Below are 21,026 nucleotides of genomic sequence, written 5' to 3'. Positions count from 1 at the left end.
ATATGAAAGCAAGGTTTTAACGGACGAAATCAGAATTTAGTTGGCAACAAGTTCTATGACTACATATTTGTCAATATGGCCTCGGCAAAATGACCATGATACCTAACCTACCACATTTCCGTGAACTGTTTGCCTATGTCTGTGAATAATATATTAATATTGCTATTGGTCACATTTTTGGTTTATGAATGTTCACGTTTCGGTTTTGGAATTGGATATGAAAATGAACAAGTGATATATGTTAATCAGAATTCCATAACCAAGTTCCATAACCAAGTTGCTAGAAGGTAGAATGGATTAACAGCTTGCTCATACAAAAAAGAAAAAAAAAAGGAACTTGACCAATTAGGCGTCCGTTTAGTTAGGTGTTTTGGAGCCTAAAAACGTGTTTTTAAAACCCATAACTTCATTTTGCAACAGAAACTCTTTATAATTTTTTATTACAAACATATATTTTAAACCCAAAATATCATTTTGCAACAGTTAAGCCAAACGCACACTAAAATTCAATACAAAGAAAACACCCAAAAGAAGAAAAAAATTAGGGAGACTATATAGAAAGAATTTAACAAGTATACCTCATTCAATCATATGCCTTAGTCCTAACTCCTAAACACAAAGATGGTTCATTCCTCATTGGGGTTATTAGAGTAGAGTCCCAACACATCATGTCACCTTCAATTCAACCAGGACCGTTGGAGTGTTGCGCTCGCAATATAGTTTAGTCTTTGTGTCTCCCGCCTATTCTCTCCCTCGTTAGTCCTTGCTTCAAGATATGGGAAGCCAATCGGAAAACTCCAGAAACCCCATGAGAAAAAGAGTGACACCGACTTTACCATTTTATTTTTTATTTTTTTATGTATCTAACAACCTATTGGTAAGCCATCTCTATAACCGACATTTCCTTCCAACAGTCTCTCTTTTCTTATATACAAACATTAGCCAGTAGCCATCCCCACTTTGATACTGGAAATTTCAGGGTACTGAATTTAACAACAATACTAGAAGCTTGAGACAATGAGATTTTTTGTCTCCGCTTTCTTCTTCCTTGTGTTGCTTACTTATACAGGTAAGCTTATAGTTCCCTAAATGCTAATTGGATTTACTTACTTCCTTCTTTCTCTCTCTGTATTATTCTCTTTCTCAATTCCCTTCATTCTGTTTTGTAATTGTAGCTGCATATGATCCCTTGGATCCAAATGGGAACGTTACAATTAAATGGGATATCATGTCTTGGACCCCAGATGGCTATGTGGTGAGTAAAAGCTTATAGCAAATTTTCCAATATCAAAATTAACATACATGTCAAAAAAATTATGTACGGAAAAGAATATATGTTGCCGATCCTAACTAATCTGTTGAAGATTCGAATCAACCCCGAAAAGGGTTGTTATGAATCTTATTGAATTTAGAATTGTATGGATGACTATGCTTCTTTCCCAATATTTGGCAGGCGGTTGTAACATTGAACAATTTCCAAATGTACCGCCACATAATGAGTCCAGGTTGGACCTTAGGATGGACATGGGCTAAGAAGGAAGTGATATGGTCCATGGTAGGGGCTCAAGCCACTGAACAAGGAGACTGTTCCAAATTCAAAGGTGACATACCTCATTGTTGCAAGAAAATTCCAATAGTTGTAGATCTGCTCCCTGGTGTCCCTTACAACCAGCAATTCACAAATTGCTGCAAAGGTGGTGTGGTGGCAGCATGGGGTCAAGATCCAACTGCTGCTGTCTCAGCCTTCCAATTGAGTGTTGGGCTAGCGGGTACTTCAAACAAGACAGTGAAACTTCCCAAGAACTTCACCTTGTTAGGTCCAGGGCCAGGGTACACCTGTGGCCCTGCTAAGGTTGTGCCTTCTACCGCTTTCCTCACACCAGACCGCCGCCGTAAGACTCAGGCACTGAGTAAGTTACATTGTCCCTTCTTCACATATATTGAAGTTTGTCAACTACTCCAGATGAATCTGTGTTCCACAATTCATTCTCTAAAACACCTTTCTTGTTTGAAAGATCACTTCTGTCTTGCAGAATTTGATTTTACTATAAATAAATGATGTTTTTCCAGTTATTTTAATATTTTGATTCAGATTAGGCCAAAATGTACTGCTGGTAGCCTGATACCCAACCTTTAACCCATGATCAATTTTAGTTCCTAAAGTTTAAAGTGATCATTTTTAATTCCTTGAAAGCTTAGTCCTAAATGAAATAATGACGCAACAGTTTTTAGTTTGGCCATGTCATTTAGGATTCAAAAGGACTGCTAAAAGCAAACACTTAAAACTTCAAGAATTAAAATCGCCAATGGCCTAACTTTTAGGATAAATGGTAGTATTTAAGGCTTCAGATTATGGGCAAAGTAATTTTTAGTCCTAAATTTGTCATTATGATCTGCTATACAAATACAATGGTTAACATCTTTCCTCTCATCTCATGCAGTGACATGGAACGTGACCTGCACTTATTCCCAGTTTCTTGCCAGGAAAAACCCAAGTTGTTGTGTTTCTTTCTCATCCTTCTACAATGACACAATCACTCCTTGCCCCTTTTGTGCTTGTGGTTGCCAGAACAAGAACAAGTGTGTCAAGTAAGTCTCTCCTTTTTAATATCTTGACTTCGATGCATCTATCAAGTTGCAACATCATATCAAATGATGAATGTTGGTTTTACAGGAGCGACTCTAAAATTCTTCAAATGAAGGGAATAAACACTCCGAAGAAAGACAACACACCACTGTTGCAATGCACACACCACATGTGCCCTGTCCGGGTGCATTGGCATGTGAAGCAAAATTATAAGGACTATTGGCGTGTGAAGCTTGCTGTTACAAACTTCAACTATCGGATGAACTACACGCTTTGGAGTCTAGTTGTTCAGCATCCAAATCTCAACAATGTGACACAAGTTTTCAGCTTTGATTACAAACCTCTTGTTCCCTACGAATCTATAAGTAAGTGCAATAAATTTCCATTTTTTACACTATTACAGGATTGAATTTCGGTTCAGGTGTGTGACAATATTCAATGTCACTTTATATGCAGATGACACAGGTATGTTCTACGGCATGAAATACTATAATGACTTACTCATGGAAGCTGGACCATTTGGTAACATTCAGTCAGAGGTGCTTCTTCAAAAGGACAAGAACACTTTCACCTTCAAGCAAGGATGGGCATTTCCTCGCAAAGTTTACTTCAATGGTGATGAGTGCATGCTGCCCCCACCCGATACATACCCACATCTGCCTAATTCTGCCCCTAAAAGCCTACTTGCCTTATCAACATTGATTTCTTCATTGATTTTCTTGTTGATATCTATCTGGTGATGAGCTTCTTGGACTCAAGAAATGTTATGGAAAATTTTGAAGCTTAAGTTACTTTGACACAGATAAAAGAGAGAAATGGTATAACAATTCAATATTCTTTTGAAAGAGCCAAACTTGACTTATGGAGATGGAATTGTATTCTATGATACATGAGCTTGTGAATAGAGAAATCTATTTGTGTTTTGATTCCTAATACTGCAATGTGATATTAATTCTTCATCTATGTTTCTTCTTACAAAATAGGCAGATATACTTCGAAGGTTACTGGACAAAATATACTCCTTGTAGAATCAAGTAAGCACCTTATAAATAAGATGTTTCATTCACATGCAAAATCACCCTTTGATTCATCAAGGGATGAGATTTAATTGAATCAACATGCGCACGTGATTAATAAAAATACGAGTAAGAGTAAAAACAATACTGTGATCAAAATGAGAAAGTAGCTTCATGTCCTTGTTTCTTTGGGCAACACAGTCCTAGTTACTAGTTCCTGTTATTACAATCACTTTTACAAAATGGATGTGGATATCATACAAACAAGATGATTCAGTAAGTGAACATAAATACAACAGCTAGAAGCAACAAAAAGGTCGTTAATTCACCCACCCCTATCTGGTACAACAGAATATTTTGGTAACAGATCATAGCACTCACAAGATCACATTTAACTGCGGCTGGAAGTAATAGCCCAAATGCATGAAACTTCAGTCAGTTTGCCTGAGTACTGGAGTCTCTTTGATCTGGCTGAAAATTTTATAGTATCACTTTTAAGTATACCAGAGATTAGAAGCTTTAGGCATATGCAAACATGAATGTCAAGGTTGACAAGAGGGTCATGACTATAGTAAGCAAGGAGATGTGTTGCTGGGAACTAGCATTTGGCGACCATGGATAGGCATCAGGAGGTGGCATGACGCAATTATCACCGTTGAAATAAACCCTTCGAGGGAAAGCCCAACCCTTGTCAAAAGTGAAAGTCGCATCCTTCCGAAAAAGTACCTCTGACTGAACATTACCAAGAGGGCCAGCTTGCATGAGAAAATCGTTGTAGAACTTAATTCCCCATAGCATGGCAGTATCATCTATTGGAAAGAAGAATACATTAAATACATTTTGTCAACTTCCAATTTGTATTACAAGTAAAAAGTAAAAAACGCAATTGTTTTCAGAAAAATGATGACAACTAGTAATTCACTCTATACGTGACAGCAGAAACTTCCAATTCAGAACAACAGATAATGTGCCCCAACCCCCCCACCCCAACTAAAATAATAAAAACAGACCATCTGCATATTAGGATATCACTTACTGATATCTCCATAAGGTGTTAATGACTTGTAGTCAAAGCTGAAAGTCTGGGTCAAATTGCTAAAATTGGGGTGTTGAACAACTATGTTCCAATCTGAATAGTTCATCCTGTAATCGAAGTTTGTAACTGTGATCTTCACCCGCCAGTATTCTTTATAGTTAAGCTTAACATGCCAGTGGACTCGGATTGGGCACATATGACTTGTACATTGAACCAGAGGCGTATAGCTGTTCTTGCTAGAACCGGAAACAACTGAAGCTAGATATGGCGAACCTGCCCTGTAATCCACAGAGGAAAATATCATCCAGAAAGAAGTTAGAAGTTAGAAGAAAGAGTTAAGTTGTTCTGATTAAGAGAACTTACTCAACACAGCTCCCTGGCTGGGTTATGTTGTTTTGGCAACCACATGCACATTTTGGGCACTGTACTATTGTGTCATTATAGAAGGCTGAGAGTGAGACACAGCAAGTAGGAGCTTTTTGAGCTAGAAATTGCGAATATGTGCATGTAACATTCCATGTCACTGCCATGAAAGAGAGACATGTTTGAAACCCAACAAATAAGCAAAATACCAACTGAAAAATTTATGCATATCATCTGCTGTGAAAATGAAACTATCACAGTGCTGGTATGATCCTCAAAGCTGAAAAAGAGCATATATAGATGTAATCTTCATTAACTTACTCAAAGCTTGTGTGGCTCTCCTTTTATCTGCTGTAATAAATTTAGTGGGTCTAACAACTTTTGCAGGTCCACATGTATAACCAGGTCCTGGAGCTTTCAGAGTGAAGTTTTTAGGCACTCTGACTGTTTTGTTGGAGGTTCCAGCTGAACCAACGCTGAGCTGAAATGAACCTGCCGCATTAGCTGGATCTTGCACCCATGAGCTGAGTACACCCCCTTTGCAACAATTTGCAATCTGCTGGTTGTAAGGTGTTCCAGGCAATAGATCCACAATCTTTGGGGTTTTCTTACAGCAATGTGGGATGTTCGTTTTAAATCGAGAACAATCCCCTTGGTCTGTGGCTTGGCCTCCTGTCATGCTCCATATTATCTCCTTCTTTGCCCACGTCCACCCCAGTGTCCACCCCGGTGTTTGAATGTGACGATATGCCTGGAAGTTGTATATTGTGACTACTGCCTGTCCATTCAACATAGATGCTGATTAGCTAACAGAAATGACATTTGATGATTTATAATGCCTCTGCCAGCAGACAAAAGAGATGAGTTTAATATGCTCAACAGAGAAATACTTCACGACTGTAGATAATGATGGCCGTTTGCATAATCAATCACTTCTAAGGGAATAAAGCCCTACAATTCATCCTCTTAACTAAGAAAATGTAAAACAGTTGCTCATCATAAATATCTCAACTAGGGATACTGGATTGAAAAACAACAGTATTAAGAAAACCTCGATGTTGCATTTTGGATAGATATGGTAGACATTATAGCTACTGAATTGGTGAAGGAAATTGAGAGAATTTCTTCTCGTATAGGCAAACCCCCATCACTCTAGTCAAGATGCACATTAGCAACATGAACAGAAAATAACTCCATTGCTCAAAAAAATTAGATTAAATGATTTAAGTACTGAACAAGCAGCTCAAAGTGTAAGATTCAAAATTCAGAACCTTTTTGAGTTTTCAATCATATTATAATGCCTAGTTCTATGATCTCTCTTAGCTAGCCACAAACTTAGTCCATGCAACAAAATAGGCGAAGTTACTTGAGTAAGCAATGAAATATGAGAGATCTCTAACTTGAACATGCATTAAAATGACAGAGAATGTGCACAAAAGACAGAGACTCTATCAATAAACTAATACTCACAACATAGCCATCAGGAGTCCAGCTAATTATATCCCATTTGATTGTGATATTTCCATTTGGGTCAAGTGCGTCATAGGCTTCTGAAACAGAAACAACCAGCCAAAACAGAGCATCATTTTTTAGTTCTTTGGAAAATGAGAATTGCAAAAAGAAAAGCATAACAGAAACTAAGAAATAGAGAGAATACCTAAGCTTGTTCAAGTAGTAACAAAGCCAAAAAAAATTAAAAAAGTAATTAGTTTGGCTAATTAATAACCTAGATGGCAAGATGATAAGATTTGTATTTCTTTTTTTAAAATTATTATTACATAGTAGTTGAACCTAAAACTTCAAATTGTAAGATTAAAACTCTTTTTGACAAAATTTTCTATTGGAATGTAACCGACGGCCTCTAGTAATATATATGTGTGTGTATATATATATATATATATATATATATACATATTTGTGAAGTAACCTCTAGTAATATTACATGACTACTTGTTGATATACAGGTGCGAGTGGAAATCCCAAATGGAGAAAAATTAAAGAAGTTTAAGAATTAATATAACATAGTTGGGCCCCCATAGGCTTAAACTTTTACCTTAAGCAGTGTCATTATATATTATATTACGCCCTCAATTATAGTCCCCCTAGGTGTTATCTCCCCAATACTACTCAATAGTCAATACCCATATACTGATCATTTCCTAGTCCCAATAACAAAGAAGATATAATTCAGCTTACATCGCCAATTTTTTTAATCCCTTTTTTCATGCTACTATTTTCTGTAGTAAAGCAATGTGAAATATCACATAAAGAACAACATAAATGAATTCTATAAAGCTTTTTTGATTAACAAAGTAAAACCCACTTTCTCATTTCTCAAATTTAATAAGCAAAGCTTCCCAAATTCTACAAACGTTACTCCAGTTAGTCAACCACACCCCAAGAATATAATTCTTCAAAAACAAGACCCCCGCTTTTTAATCAGATTAAAAATCAAAGAAAAAATCATTAACGAAAATAAGAAAACAGGGTGAAGAATCTATATTTGGAAAGACTAAATGAAAAAAGAAAAACTTTTTTCATGCTACTATTTTCTGCAGTTAAAGCAAGGTGAACTATCATCTAAAGAGCAACATAAATGAATTCTATAAAGCTTTATTTTCCAACCGATTATGGAAAGAACTGAAAATAGCTCATGTTTCATAATCAACCTAACAAGGAGAGCAAAAGATCATACATGCTTAAACTGTTTGATTAACAAAGTAAAACCCACTTTCTCATTTATCAAATTTAATAAACAAAGCTTCCCAAATTCCACAAACGTTACTCCAATCAGTCAACCACACCCCAAGAATGGAATTCTTTAAAGACAAAGCTACTGCTTTTTTAAAAAGATTAAAGATCAAAGAAAAAATCATTAACGAAAATAAGAAAACAGGTAAAGATTCTATATTTGGAAAGACTGAATGAAAAAAGAAAAAAAAGAGTGTGCCAACCTCACCTGTTGAAGTGAAGCTATTGCATGAAAGGAAAAAAAGAAGCGAAATGATGAATTTGAAGATGATGCTCATCATGGGTGAGAAGCCAAAGCCGATTTTCTCTTCTGGTTTCAATGAGTGTCAGAGTGCTCAACACAGAAACAGAGAGAAGACTGAACTTTGGAGTCTCGAGAGAAAAAGAAAGAACGCGTGGGAAGCTGGCTTTTGCTCACTTGGCAAGCAGTTTACGAAAATTCACTTTTGACTTTGCCCACCGAAATTTTTTTTGTCAATTCATATTTGAATATAAAAAATATAACAACAACGTTAGTTGCTTCCGCGTATAATTTTTTTAAGTGCACATATTATTCCCTCAAAAAAAAAAAAAAAATCACATTTTATGTAACCGACCTTTAAACTTTTATTTCAAATTTGTCTTTATATGTTTCACTTTAATTTTTATATTATAAAATTTTTAATATATATATATATATATATATACTTATGAATAAAATATATTGATGCCATGTTAGAGAGCTCCATGCCATTGATTTTCACTTGCTAGGTTCATGTTTTTCATTTATAAAGATAAGAATAAAATCCTTTCAAACAATTTAATATATAAGTACAATTTAAAACAAATATCAAGATGGAGGTCTAAATATATAATTTAATTAAGTATTTTTTTTTTATATTTACTGTTAGATGCGTACTTTAATCTAGAAATAATTTGGGATTATCCAAAATCTTCAATGTTGTACTTATTTGGAAATGAATAACTAGGTTCTCTCTTTTTTTTTTTTTCTTTTTTAATATTAAATTATACTTTTGATCATTAAAGTTTAGGATTATATATATATATATATTGGTCCTGTATGGTCGATTATATTTTCATATTGGTCTGGCCATCTATTTCCATAAAATAATAAGACCATTAAGTGCTCATAACGTTTAACTATTCCATGAAATACTAGTTCTAGAATGCTATAAAATCTATGAATTTTATTGTTATAGGCAAAAAAAAAAACCATATTTTTCAAATTACTAATGAAAATGATGGCAAGTAAAAATGAATCAAACACGAAAAACCAAAATTAAGAAAAACCCCAAACTTTAAGGCTTACAATTGTACATGTGCGCATTTGTCCACATATGCTCACAATTGTATTAAATTATACATTTGTTCATTTACCGTCCTATTTGAAACCCCAAATCACTTGAATTCTACTTAGGACAAAACTTATTTATGTTCATTTATTTAACAAAGGAAAAAAAAAAAATTATGCAACCTGGGTTGTAGGAATTTTTATACAACCCACTATGTGGTGGTTAAAAAATTCATCCATGTGTACTTATAGTCACATGATATTTTTAATAAATCGTGTGACTTATTTAAATAATACAATTGATGCATTTTACTTTGAGGCAGTAATTACAACATTCATGTACATTATTTGGTTGAAGATTAGAAAACAAAGAAGCAAGAGTTGACTTTAAGGGTCTATTTGGTTGGAATGATGGAAAAGTGAAAAAATAGAAAACTTATTTGTTTGGTTAAGAAGAAAAATGAGAGAATAAGAAATGTAGTTTGCATGAATTTATTCTTATACCCCTACTAGCTTGTAATCCATGCATATGTATGGATGCATCTAAAAATAAACACATTTTTTATCATAAAAATAATACTTAATTAATCAAATTATTAGAAAAAATAAACATAATTAGATGCATGTTAAAATTCATGCCTAAATTTAATACTACTTATAATAATTTTTATTCTAATTTTTAATAAGATAGAAGGAGTGGTGATTTTTGTTGAGTAGATATATGATTGGTTTTTTTAATTTTATTTTATATGATAGTAGTAGATAGAGTATATGATTGGTTTTTTATTTTTATTTTGTAGTTAATTAATATTAGACTCTTAATATTTTGCAATAATTAAGTCACTTAAGACAAAAATTAAAAAAAAAAAAAACCTGATTAGACACATGACACAAAATTAGCCCACAATTGAAATTTTATTTGGAAATTAATTGAATTTTCTTTGAAAGTTGGCTTTATATATATATATATATATATATATATTACATAATAAATAAGAAACAATTTTTTCTTAAAAGTATATTATTTAAAATAATTTCACACATTATAAAAGTGGCACAACAAAATTATCTCTATATGTGTGTGTAAGATGTGATTAATTAAATTGATTAAAATAGCATATTTAAAATAATAAAAAATAAAAAAATAAAAAATAAAAAAAATAAAAAAATAAAAAGAAAAGAAGAAGAAGAAGAAGAAGAGGGAAACCCCAAAAAACAAAAACAATTGCGTGGATAGTGGAACTTGATTCCTTGCTAGTGCGCTAATAGCGGATTAAATCAAAAGGAAGAAAAGCATTTGAAAAGGACAAAACAAATTGAGTTGTGGCTGGGTACTGGGCAGTCACCTTGTAAAAATAGACTTTTCCTCCTGAGGCTTCTTTCCTCTTCAATTTTTCCTCCAAATTAGGGAAGTTCATTTTTAGTGGGTCCAAAGAAAAAACTCCTAAATCCCACTAGTTTTCTCTCTTTAAAATCCATCAAATCAAACACTCCAAAAAACATTTTCTCTCATTTTTTTCATCTTTCCTTTTAAATAAGAAAACCAAAAAAAGAAAACATAAAACAGAAATAGATGGTATAATAATAAAAAAAAAGAAATAAAAAAAGTACTCAACGAAGAAAACACGTTGCACATTTTTTGGTCCATTTCTTTCTCTTGGTTTTCCTCTTCAATTTTCTCCACAATTTGGGAAGAAAACATTATGGTGAGCTTGTGGAGAAAACATCCGAGCCCTACTAGCTTTCTTTCCACAAATTCACCCAATCAAACACCTTGATAAATTTCTTTTCCTCCCCTTTTTCTCTCCATTTTTTTCCATCATACCTAAAATTCACCCAACCAAATAGACCCTAAAATCCACCATATCGACCCTAAAATCCACCAAATCAAACAGACCCTAAGACTCTATTATTGGGATCCCCAAGGCATTGATGCCATAAATGCCATGTGTTTGATAGATAGGGTGCTGAAAAAGCGCAGTGAAGACCAGAGGTATTAGTTGGGAATGGGATATAAGCCATCCTAAGGGCCCTTTGTAAATGATTTTTCGTGTTGGAAGATCTTGTATACATAATTTATTCTAGGATGCACAAACATGGATATAGACATGGTACAAGTATAAGTACGATATGATGACACGAGTAATTTTAAAAAAAATTATAACATAATATTGCAAATGGGACACTGTTATGACAAGAATACGATATAGATACCATACCCAAAATAAAGTGTACGTGCATCCTAAGTCAAAGTAACACCAAAAATGATTGTAGCACAAATTTATGAACTGAAATAAAATTGGCAGCTATTTAAGAGACTCAAAAGATGTTATTCATGATCTATTTAAAGGAATTTGTGTTAATACTATCTTTGCATATATGTGAGATTGGTAATCTTTGTACATTACCTACAGAGAGTCGCTTAATATATACCTGTGTAAGGCTGATGATGCAGAGTTCGGTTGCCAAGGTTCGGCGTGATGTGATTAGTGGATCAAGTAGTTGTAACAAAGAAATCATTACGTTGAAGTGTATGAAGTCGTGTTGAGGCCATAGCTGCCAATTTTATTGGTGGATGTTTGTATTGGTAGGCATAATCCATGCAATGATAACAATCAATGGCCAAGTGAAGGCCTGTCTTAATCCCCATAGATCTCACAGGTTGACCTTAAGTTATATGTTCTATTCTGAGACTAGTTCAATGAACTTCCAGTTGGATGATTGTAGTAATGAGAGGGAAAATAGTTATATCGACCTCTGCCTCTTTAATCGAAATTCCTTCCCCTTCCTTTGTTGAAGGATTTGCCTTGAAAGGGATTTGAACCAAGTTTGATAGTTCTTTGTGGTGGTCATCATTGCCATGTGGTGAACATTTTTGAAAGTTTCATCCTAGTCTATAATTGACTTTTCTTCTGTGTAACATAACATGTAGTTCATCGAAGGAGACTTTATTACTCCTTATTTTGATCGCAGTACAGAATGGGAGGCACTCGCTGTTGGGTGCCGACACCCACGAGTCCAGCCCACACTCTTTGTCAAAGCTCCTTAAATGAGCTTGTGAGAGAAGCTTGTCAAGAACTAAATGAAGTAAGCTTTTATGTGCAAAAGTCAAGCCATATGTATGGAGGATGTATCTATTGTCTTTTGCGTGTCCTACAAGCTAGAGAAGAAAAGCTGAATAATAAATAAATGAGGTCATTCGGCCAATGAGTGAGTGAGAAGTCCCAGTGTGTGAGGACAGTACAATCTTGAAGAACTAAGTGAGTGAGAGCAAGTAAAAGAGAAGAGAAAAACACAGAGAGTAAGAGAAAATTACGAGAGATATACAATAAGAAAGAGAGCAGTGAGTGAAAAGAAAAAAAAGAGTTTTTCTTTGCATAAGTTATATCTCTAAATATTGTAATCTCTATTTAATATAATGAAATTATGCGAAGTTTGTTCTGTAGTTTTTTTCTTCAAGGAAAAAGAGTTCTTTACGTAAATTTTTGTGTTCTTGTGTGATTATGCTTCCATTGTGCTCGCTGAAATTTATTCACATTTATATAGAATTTTTCACAACACTCGTGAGGCAATCCTTTTAGAGAAAACTATAACAGCTCTTCATCATCGAGGTTGACACCAACAGCTACAAGACTATTCTTGCTTCTTTGAGCTTGTGCAAGTAGGTAACAATAGAATATATCATTTCTATTCCTGATATGCTACATTTTAGCTTTGAGATTCGAAAGATTGTATCTGGAAATTAAGGTGTACGTCTTCTTGAGAGCATTCTACACTTCTTTGCTAAAGATAACCCAAACGCTTGTGAAAGAGCAGACATAGTGAGGATTGAAATAATGATAGGTAATGCTTGATCTCTGTGAATCCAAGCCTGAAAATCCATATTCTTGATAGTAGTGTTTCCTTCATCATCGTGAAGAAACTGAACAGGATATATTCAAACATCAACTAAGTTTTTGCAATCAATAGAATCTGATGGACATTAGGTTTGGCATGTCTGATAGTAACAAGATTGGTGCTTGTGATGAAAAATTTAATGATAGATATGTGTTTGCAGTGAAGGACGCCATTATAGGCTCTGATACCATGAAGAAACTTCAATGCATTCTATTAGTTTTGGAGAGACTGGTCAAGATTTAGTTGATTATCTTGATTGAATGAATATTACAACAATACTCTGTTTTATATATATTATAAGAAACAAAGCTTGGGAGGTCATCATAGTTCATCGAATCTTATATTTATATTTATATTATTAAAAACTGAAGTCTAGCATTTAATGTTGTTACGCTCACGTTGAGTCACATCATCATTTTTTATTTCCAATTTTTCTTATATATTTTTTTAAACATTTTCTTATTTAAGGTGACTTAAAAACTCCATTATCTAAAAATTAAACTTTCTTTTAACCATTATTTTTATTATTAATGTTCCAAAACTCTCTCTCCCTTTTACCTCTTTATCTCTCCACTATTTTCTATCTTAATATCATTCTTTATTTATCTTTTTATCTTCTTTTATTTTATCTTAATATCATTCTTTTTTTATCTTTTTATCTTCTTTTGACTCTTCTTATTCTCAATATCTTACTATAAATTTGACGTTTTCTTTTTCATTCTATGTATAGTTTTCTCACAAAAAAAATGTTACTTCTCTCTCTTTCTCTCTCTCTCTCTCTCTCTCTCTCTCTCTCAATTTGTTTTTCATTTTTTGTTTGATTTTTTTTTTGTTGCATCAATTCTTTAGGTTGATGAATTTTTGTGTTAATTAGAATTCTACTTTGGGTCGATGCAATTTAGTTTTGTGTTTTAAGTTGCTATCCTTTATATGCTCTTTGATTAAATATTATCCTACTGCATTATACATATAGTATATAATAATATAATGTTATTATATTACATAGAATGACTTGGATAATTTGATGTTTATTGCTATATATTTTATTTTTACTCTTTTTTCCTCTTGTCTTATTTTATTCAATATTTAAGTCCAATTACATCCTCCATACTATTAAGTTATGTAGCACAAATCAAGAAAATGGCTAAACACAAACCTGCATTCCTTTACCATACATTGGGGGAATCAATATATTTGTGTGATAAAGGGTCATATAATTTATAATTTAGATAGCACACTTTGAATGTGTCTAGGCCAATAGATTGAGCAATTCGTAGACTTAAAAGGCTATTGAGAATGAACTTTTTGAATCAAGTCTAAAAAAGTATGAACTACTATATATCATTTAGATAAAAACTTTTATCATAGATACATTAATATTTTTTTGCCACAAATTTAAATCATGCAGACTTAATAATTTTATGTTATGTGTTAGCATTGTCTCTGCTTCTTCTTCTTCTTCTCAAAAATATTATGTATTATCTTTAAAGGATGCCAACAATATTGATCTTATGGGAAAAGTTACATAAAATATTAAGAAAAAAATGTTTTATATTACAATCTACTAAAAATGTTTTTTAAATATTTAAATCTTTCTATTTTTCATATCACTGACGTATTTTACAATTACCACATGTTTTAACTTAAGTCTTAATATTTTTAAGTTGTTTTGGCAAAAAGGAAAAAAAAAAAAAAAAGGTTGTCACAAAAGAGGAGTTCATGTAAAGTTTTTTGCAAAATGAAATTTCTGTTTTGTAAAGCCACCAAACTTGATAATTTGCAAATGATAGAACCACTTGCAACAATATTTGTATGGTTATATGGTTCCAACTAAAGCAATTGTGTATACTTTTAGTCTTCCAAAAACACACATCTACAAGTAGTTAAACACTCATTTTGGGTACTTTTAACTTTTCATATAATTTTACCTTTACATATTCATCTATTTTAATTTAGATTTAAAAAAAATTAATTTAGATGTTTATAAGTAAACAATGAAATAATGACTCATGAATAATCAAAAAAAAAAAAAATTATCTATGCATATTTATCTTGTGCGGTTGTAACTTTACATATAATTTTGTATTTATATATTCATCTACTTTAATTTAGATGTTTATAACTTAATAATGAAATCTATACACAAGGTAATTAAAACAATCATATTTCTACAATTCAAAAAGTCACAATTTCTTTTTTCAAAAAAAGGCCTTTTACATTTTCTTGGAATTATTTTTTAAAATTTTTTTATAAAACCTTTGCTGACATACCACTAATCTAACCACTTCATACATTAAAAAAATTTAAGGCTCATTATTAATATATTATAGATATCTTAATTGATTGAGACCAAACTAGAGAAATGCCTTTTATATTTTCTTGAAAAAAAAAAAAAAAAAAAAAAAAAACCTTTGACATACAACTAAAGTAACTACATCTATAACTATTTCAGCCATTTGTGATATCTATTTCTTATTGATAACCATAAAATTTACAACTAGCAAGAGAACATACAAAATAATAAATGAAGGAAGAAAAAAAGAAATGAAATCAAACGTCTATTAATAGCCGCTATTTGGAAAATAAATAGGTGGTCAAGAAGAGTAAGATATAAAATAGAGATGGCTATACAGAGGACATTGAAAACTTTATAGTGCAATAAAATCAAAATTAAATATAATAATACAAAATTTAAACTTAAAACTAATCAAACTCTAACTAGGGAAATTATATATAAATATATATATATATATATATATATATATGAGATGGGTTCAAGTTACACCTGGTGTAACTTGAAAAGAGTTACACCTTTTTATAGCCTTTGATTCTTATAAGATCTAATGGTGAGAAAGACACTAATTTTCACATCATTAATATATTAAAATTTAATTACATAACTGCCCCCAAAATTAATGTACATCACTTTATTATTCATTTTTTTTACAAAAACTATGCACCTTCACTCTCTAATTCATCTCTCCCATGGCTCCACCTTATTACGTTGGCCACAAAACCACCAAAGGGACAAAACGTACTTAACCAAGTTTGTGGAGGTTGTTTTTCTCAAAAACAAAATTTTTTTGGAGGTGGTTTTTAATTCTTAAACGAGTTGGGTTTTTCAAAAAGGGTGGGTCTCAGTAAAACTCGATGGTGGCAGGAAAGGCTTGGTCCTTGGTTAAAAATGATGGTTTTGGTCTAAACCCATTATCACTTTGTAATACATATGCAGCTATCAATTAGAATCATAAAGAACCTTAAAATGTGCGGGGAATGTCACCGTGTGGCAAAATTGGTGTCCTAAGTTTACAACAAAGAAGTAATTGTTAGAGATAAAACTTGATGATTTCACCATTTCAGGCTTGGTTTGTGTTCATATACATAAAGATATTGGTGAGAGCTTAATAAAGGAGACTCTATAAATTATTGATCCAGTTTTCTCTGTGTGTACCATCTACTTCTAAAGGGCAAACAAAATCAATACTTCCTTTTTCAATCTTTAACCATGAAGTTTGAAGAGACAATCAATACTTATAACTAGTATTTGTGAGGGTGGGTCTTCATCTGAAACCCATCTGAAACCCAACTGGTTTTATGGTGAAGAGGATGGAGCTGTGGTAGAGGTGACGCCAAAAAGAGAAGGGAAATTGAGAAAATAAAGAATAAAATAATATACATTTATTGTGGAGACAGCTAAGTTATTAATTTCTAGAATATTAATGATAGTAGAAATTGCTTTATTTATCACCATTAGATCTTATAAAAATCAAAGGCTACAAAAAGGTGTAACTCTTTTAAAGTTATACCAGGTGTAACTTGAACCCATCTATATATATATATATATATATATATATATAAAATCATAATCTTCATACACCATGACTTAAAAAAAAAATTAATGAATAGTTCTACCTCTTATTTAATGTCTATGTTATGCAAATCATCAACCAATAAATATATGATAATGGTAAAAAATGTTATAGACAAGATTATGAAAAATATGATAAAACTATTTAAAAAAAAAAAAAAAAACTCTTTATAAAGTCTAGGGGACTAAAATAGTATTTTATCTAAAAAATTATCACACACAACATGTGGGTCTGGGACTAGTTACAAACTAATGACTAGGATCGGTATTTTTAAGTTTTAATTTTTTTTTTTTTTGAGAAAAATACCATTGAAGTATTATTAATTTGCTGGTAAATCAACCATTACAAATGAAAAGCAATCAGAAGGAACATCCTTTATCCAAGATTCCAAACTTTTAGAGTGGAAGAAAAAATTGTTTTTCTAATAAAGGCATGTGCTACAGCGTTGCCTTGCTGATAAACACGAGAGAAAGAATAACTTTGTGAGCGACGTGCCATTTGAGCCACTCAATATTAAAGACTTCAACAACTTCTTGTAGCTTTGCTCTAAACAAACAACATGCTGTGGCTTTTATAAGAACAGCAAACCGTTTTTATTAAAAAAAAACTTTGTTACTATAGTTGTCCATTTAAAATTGATTTAATGTGAAAAAAAAGGCATTTTACTTTTCTTCAAATAAAAAAAAAAATCATTCAACATACTTTTTAGTAAAATTTTCAACATAATACTAAAGACAATTGTTTATAAAGATATATTCCATCGGAATACATTTTGTAAAATGTATTCCTCAGAAATGCTACCAATTACCGAACACAACCTAAGACTCTAGAGTTCATTCAACTATTTGCAAATCAAGTAAGAAAAATAAATTTCATTAGAATACAATTTACAAAATGCATTCTGGTGTTACAAATCACATCCTAAGCCTCTAGAGTTCATTGAATTGTTTACAGTCAAATAAGAGTAAGTATTTTTCTTAAGGGCAAAACTTAGATACAGTATCTTAAGTACAGTACCTTAGGTACCCCTTTTAAAATTAAAACACTTGTCCACTTGCTTGATAGTGAAATTGTCGTATTCTTCTTTGTTTATTTCTTTTTCTTCTTTTATTTTTCCCCTGTTTTAAACTAAGACTTCCCGTGAGAAAACCCCAAAACTCACTGGCTCTTAGATTTCTCTACAACGCTCTCTTTCTCTCTCTCTTTCCTTCTCTCTCGCTCAAATTGGATAAAATAGATGAATCTAGCTCTCTGAATTCTGTATCTTGCTCTGTTTTCGTAGATTGGTTGGCTAGCACTAAGAAAATTCGTTGGTATGTGTTAGCTGAATCTCATTATAGGTTTTCAATTCTAGTTGCCAGGTTTGTGTTATTTTGAGGTTTGGTAGAGTTTTTCTTTATTGATTATGATCTGGGTATCAATTTTTGTTATTGGGTCTATGTTATTATTGTTTTGGTTTGTTTTGATTTGGGTTTTCAATTCTAGCTACTGGGTTTGTGTTATTCTAGTTGTTGGATTGATATTTGTAATACCTTGAGATATTTTAATGGCTAGTGAATTTTTTTGGTTCATTTGTCATATCTTCTAAGACTACTATGGTGACTGGTCATTAACATTGTAGCTTGATTTTTAAATGTGAAATGGCATTGATTGGTAACTTTTCATTATTGCAGCTCAACCATTTCAAACATCTTGAGACATAAGGTGAATTTTGTTTTTACTTTAGTGAATTCTCTTTTGCAATATGCCATGTGATATTTGTATTGTGAGTTCACAATTTAATAAAACACCGTTTACTTCATTTTAATAAAACATGAAGATTTTGGATTTTTTATGGGATTTTGCAGATGATCAAGGAAGCTTTGTTGGCTTTGAATGAGAGAAATGGGTCGAGTCCATATGCTATAGTGAAGTACATGGAAGAGAAGCACAAGGATGTGCTTCCTTTGAATTAGAAGAAGATTTTGGGTCTCCAATTGGAGAACTTTGCTATGAGAGGAAAGCTTATCAAAATCAAGGCTTCATATAAGCTATCTAAAATGGCTAAAAAGGAGAACTTTACAACTACAACAACCAAGGCTGCAAAGGTTAACACAGAGAAAAAGCCAAGGAAAACCAGAGCAACGACAATAACTAAAGTTGTGAGGAAACCTGTGTTGGGTTACACGTGTGAGTGAAGTCCCACATTGTATAAATATGAGAAGAATGAGTGGTTAATATAACATAATTGAGCACATACCCATCAGACTTAGGCCTTTTGGGTTAAAGTATATCTCTATATGTTATATTAATTATTCAAGGAAGCTCCCCAAGGTGTTTATCTCCCTGACAACCTAAGGCTGCTAGAAAGGTTGTGAAGAAGGTCATGAAGAAAGTTGGGCCTAAAAGGATGAAGAAATCAACTCTTGCTAAGCCTAAATAGCCCAAATCGATTAAGTCTCCTGCTGCTAAAAGAGCCAAGAGGGCCATTGCTTGAGTCTGTAGAAATTAGATAAAAATAAGTGGTGTTTGTTTTTAGAAAAAAGTTTAGGTCTCTATTTATATGAAGTCTATGGTTTTAATGAAGGAAGTGTTCGGGTTTGCTTAGTCTTTTTTGTTTGTTTGTTTGTTTAGACATCAATGCTGAATGGAACTAACTTTTCTTTGTTTCCTCTGTGAAATGGGTTGGTAATTTTTTTAAGTTTTATCTTGTTCAGTCATTCATTGGCTTAATTAATAATTAACTATTAGTTACTGCTGCTAAGTTCCTTTTTTTTTTTTTTTTTCCTTTTGAGTTATAAGTGGGGCATTTACGCCATTTTATTTGAATTTATTGTGAGTTTTGGCTCTATCTTCACCGCAGGTTGCCTCATCCTTTATAAAAAGAGTCCACACCAACCTTCATTTGCCTACACTTAAAGATAATAGTGAGAACTAAGGGCTGTGTGTATAGATGTGCAGTACATTTATGTGTGGAAGTGCATATTTGTGTATATGAGAATAATTTTCCGTGATGTGAAATGATATTGTTAGTTTAGTATTGGTTGGACATGTTGTTAAGCTGAGAAATATATCGGTTTTTAACTGTTTTTGGTGAATTGTATAAACATTTTATGGAGAATTATTAGGTACTCTTGAAGTACCATAAATGCATAGTCCCCTCTCTCACATGAATGGTGGGTCTCACCATGAATTTAATTAGTGGGACCCACCATTCATGTGAGAGGAGAGAGTATGCATTTATAGTACTCCGGGAGTACACAATAATTTCCCACCTTTTATTGTCAGGTATGCACATGTGTCACACATTGGTTATATTAATTTTACAGGTTCTACAAATCAGTGACATTTTTTTTTTTTTTTTGATGTAAAGATAGATATATTATTGATATAGTTTGTATACAAAGTAGTCCTGGGGTCAATCAAGGGAAACAAAACAGTACATGTGGCTGGAGCTAAACTACAACAAAACTAAAACCAGTGCTGCCAACTAAACCTAGTGCCGAGAGGGAAATTAGTAGTGAATAAGAAAACAATAGCCCACACGCTACAAGCAGCAACTATCCAGTGCAGAAATCCAACAGCTACCCAGTGCAAAGGGAAAAAACAACAGTACCCCACTGCAGGCAGCAGTAGGACCCAACATTGTGTATCAAGAAAAATATGGCAGTGCTTGAAGTATGGGCAAAAACAATTCAAGTTTGAGATGATTGTAATAAATAAAGTAAGGCAAAAACGGTTCAAATTATCAAAAGGCTAGTAGTGAATTTGGACCAGAAAAAGTATCCAATATTAAAAAAGTTACACCTGATAAGTTATAACAATAAAAGTACCCAAAGCATGCATCAGTAAATAAACTAATATGCGACAACAAAACAAAGTAATGTTACTTGTAGCAATCAGTAAACAAATTATTGATCACATGGTACAGAACATAGTGGTCTGCCACACTAAATTCCTTGCTAGTGCCAAAAATTTATTGATTCATCCAAAGCCACACTAAACTTCTTGCACGCTAAACTCCTTGCCCATGCTATAGAACATAGTGGTTTGCCAAAAAAAAAAATTTATGATTTATAAATCACACCAATAGATAGTCTATAGCCTAATTCTTGAAATTTTCATTTATACTAAAAAATATAGATATGCATAAAATACCTTCTTAATGGTAAGCTGTAGATACTACCACCACACTAAGTACACATCCATGGAATCTAATGACTACCAGTACCACCAT

General features: G+C 32.5%; 2 protein-coding genes and 1 pseudogene across 3 annotated transcripts; 2 read left to right on the top strand and 1 right to left on the bottom strand.

Moving 5' to 3' along the window:
* The first annotated feature begins 954 nt into the window (after positions 1–954).
* Positions 955–3,548, top strand: LOC115992435 (COBRA-like protein 4). The gene is made up of 6 exons (XM_031116635.1): positions 955–1,069; positions 1,176–1,255; positions 1,454–1,910; positions 2,442–2,589; positions 2,675–2,952; positions 3,044–3,548. Exons 1-6 carry the CDS (start codon positions 1,018–1,020, stop codon positions 3,325–3,327), a joined length of 1,299 nt encoding a protein of 432 aa, XP_030972495.1. The 5' UTR covers positions 955–1,017; the 3' UTR covers positions 3,328–3,548.
* A 185-nt stretch (positions 3,549–3,733) lies between these two features.
* Positions 3,734–8,216, bottom strand: LOC115992434 (COBRA-like protein 1). Of its 2 annotated transcripts, none has more exons than XM_031116633.1 (6): positions 7,962–8,216; positions 6,473–6,552; positions 5,324–5,780; positions 5,003–5,162; positions 4,640–4,917; positions 3,734–4,412 (listed from the first exon to the last, which is right to left on the bottom strand). In XM_031116633.1, the coding sequence occupies exons 1-6, from the start codon at positions 8,032–8,034 to the stop codon at positions 4,123–4,125; spliced, it is 1,338 nt and encodes a 445-aa protein (XP_030972493.1). In that variant the 5' UTR covers positions 8,035–8,216; the 3' UTR covers positions 3,734–4,122. The 2 variants fall into 2 exon arrangements, with proteins under 2 accessions (XP_030972493.1, XP_030972494.1); XM_031116634.1 differs by having other exon boundaries at positions 3,752–4,412; positions 7,957–8,044.
* On the top strand, positions 8,033–19,286 carry LOC115991320 (annotated as a pseudogene).
* Positions 19,287–21,026: the final 1,740 nt, after the last annotated feature.

The sequence above is a fragment of the Quercus lobata genome, chromosome 5 (genome assembly GCF_001633185.2).
Source record: "Quercus lobata isolate SW786 chromosome 5, ValleyOak3.0 Primary Assembly, whole genome shotgun sequence".
Classification (NCBI taxonomy): Eukaryota; Viridiplantae; Streptophyta; class Magnoliopsida; order Fagales; family Fagaceae; genus Quercus; species Quercus lobata.
Note: the sequence above shows the minus strand (reverse complement) of the source record. Positions and strands in the feature narration are given on the sequence as shown.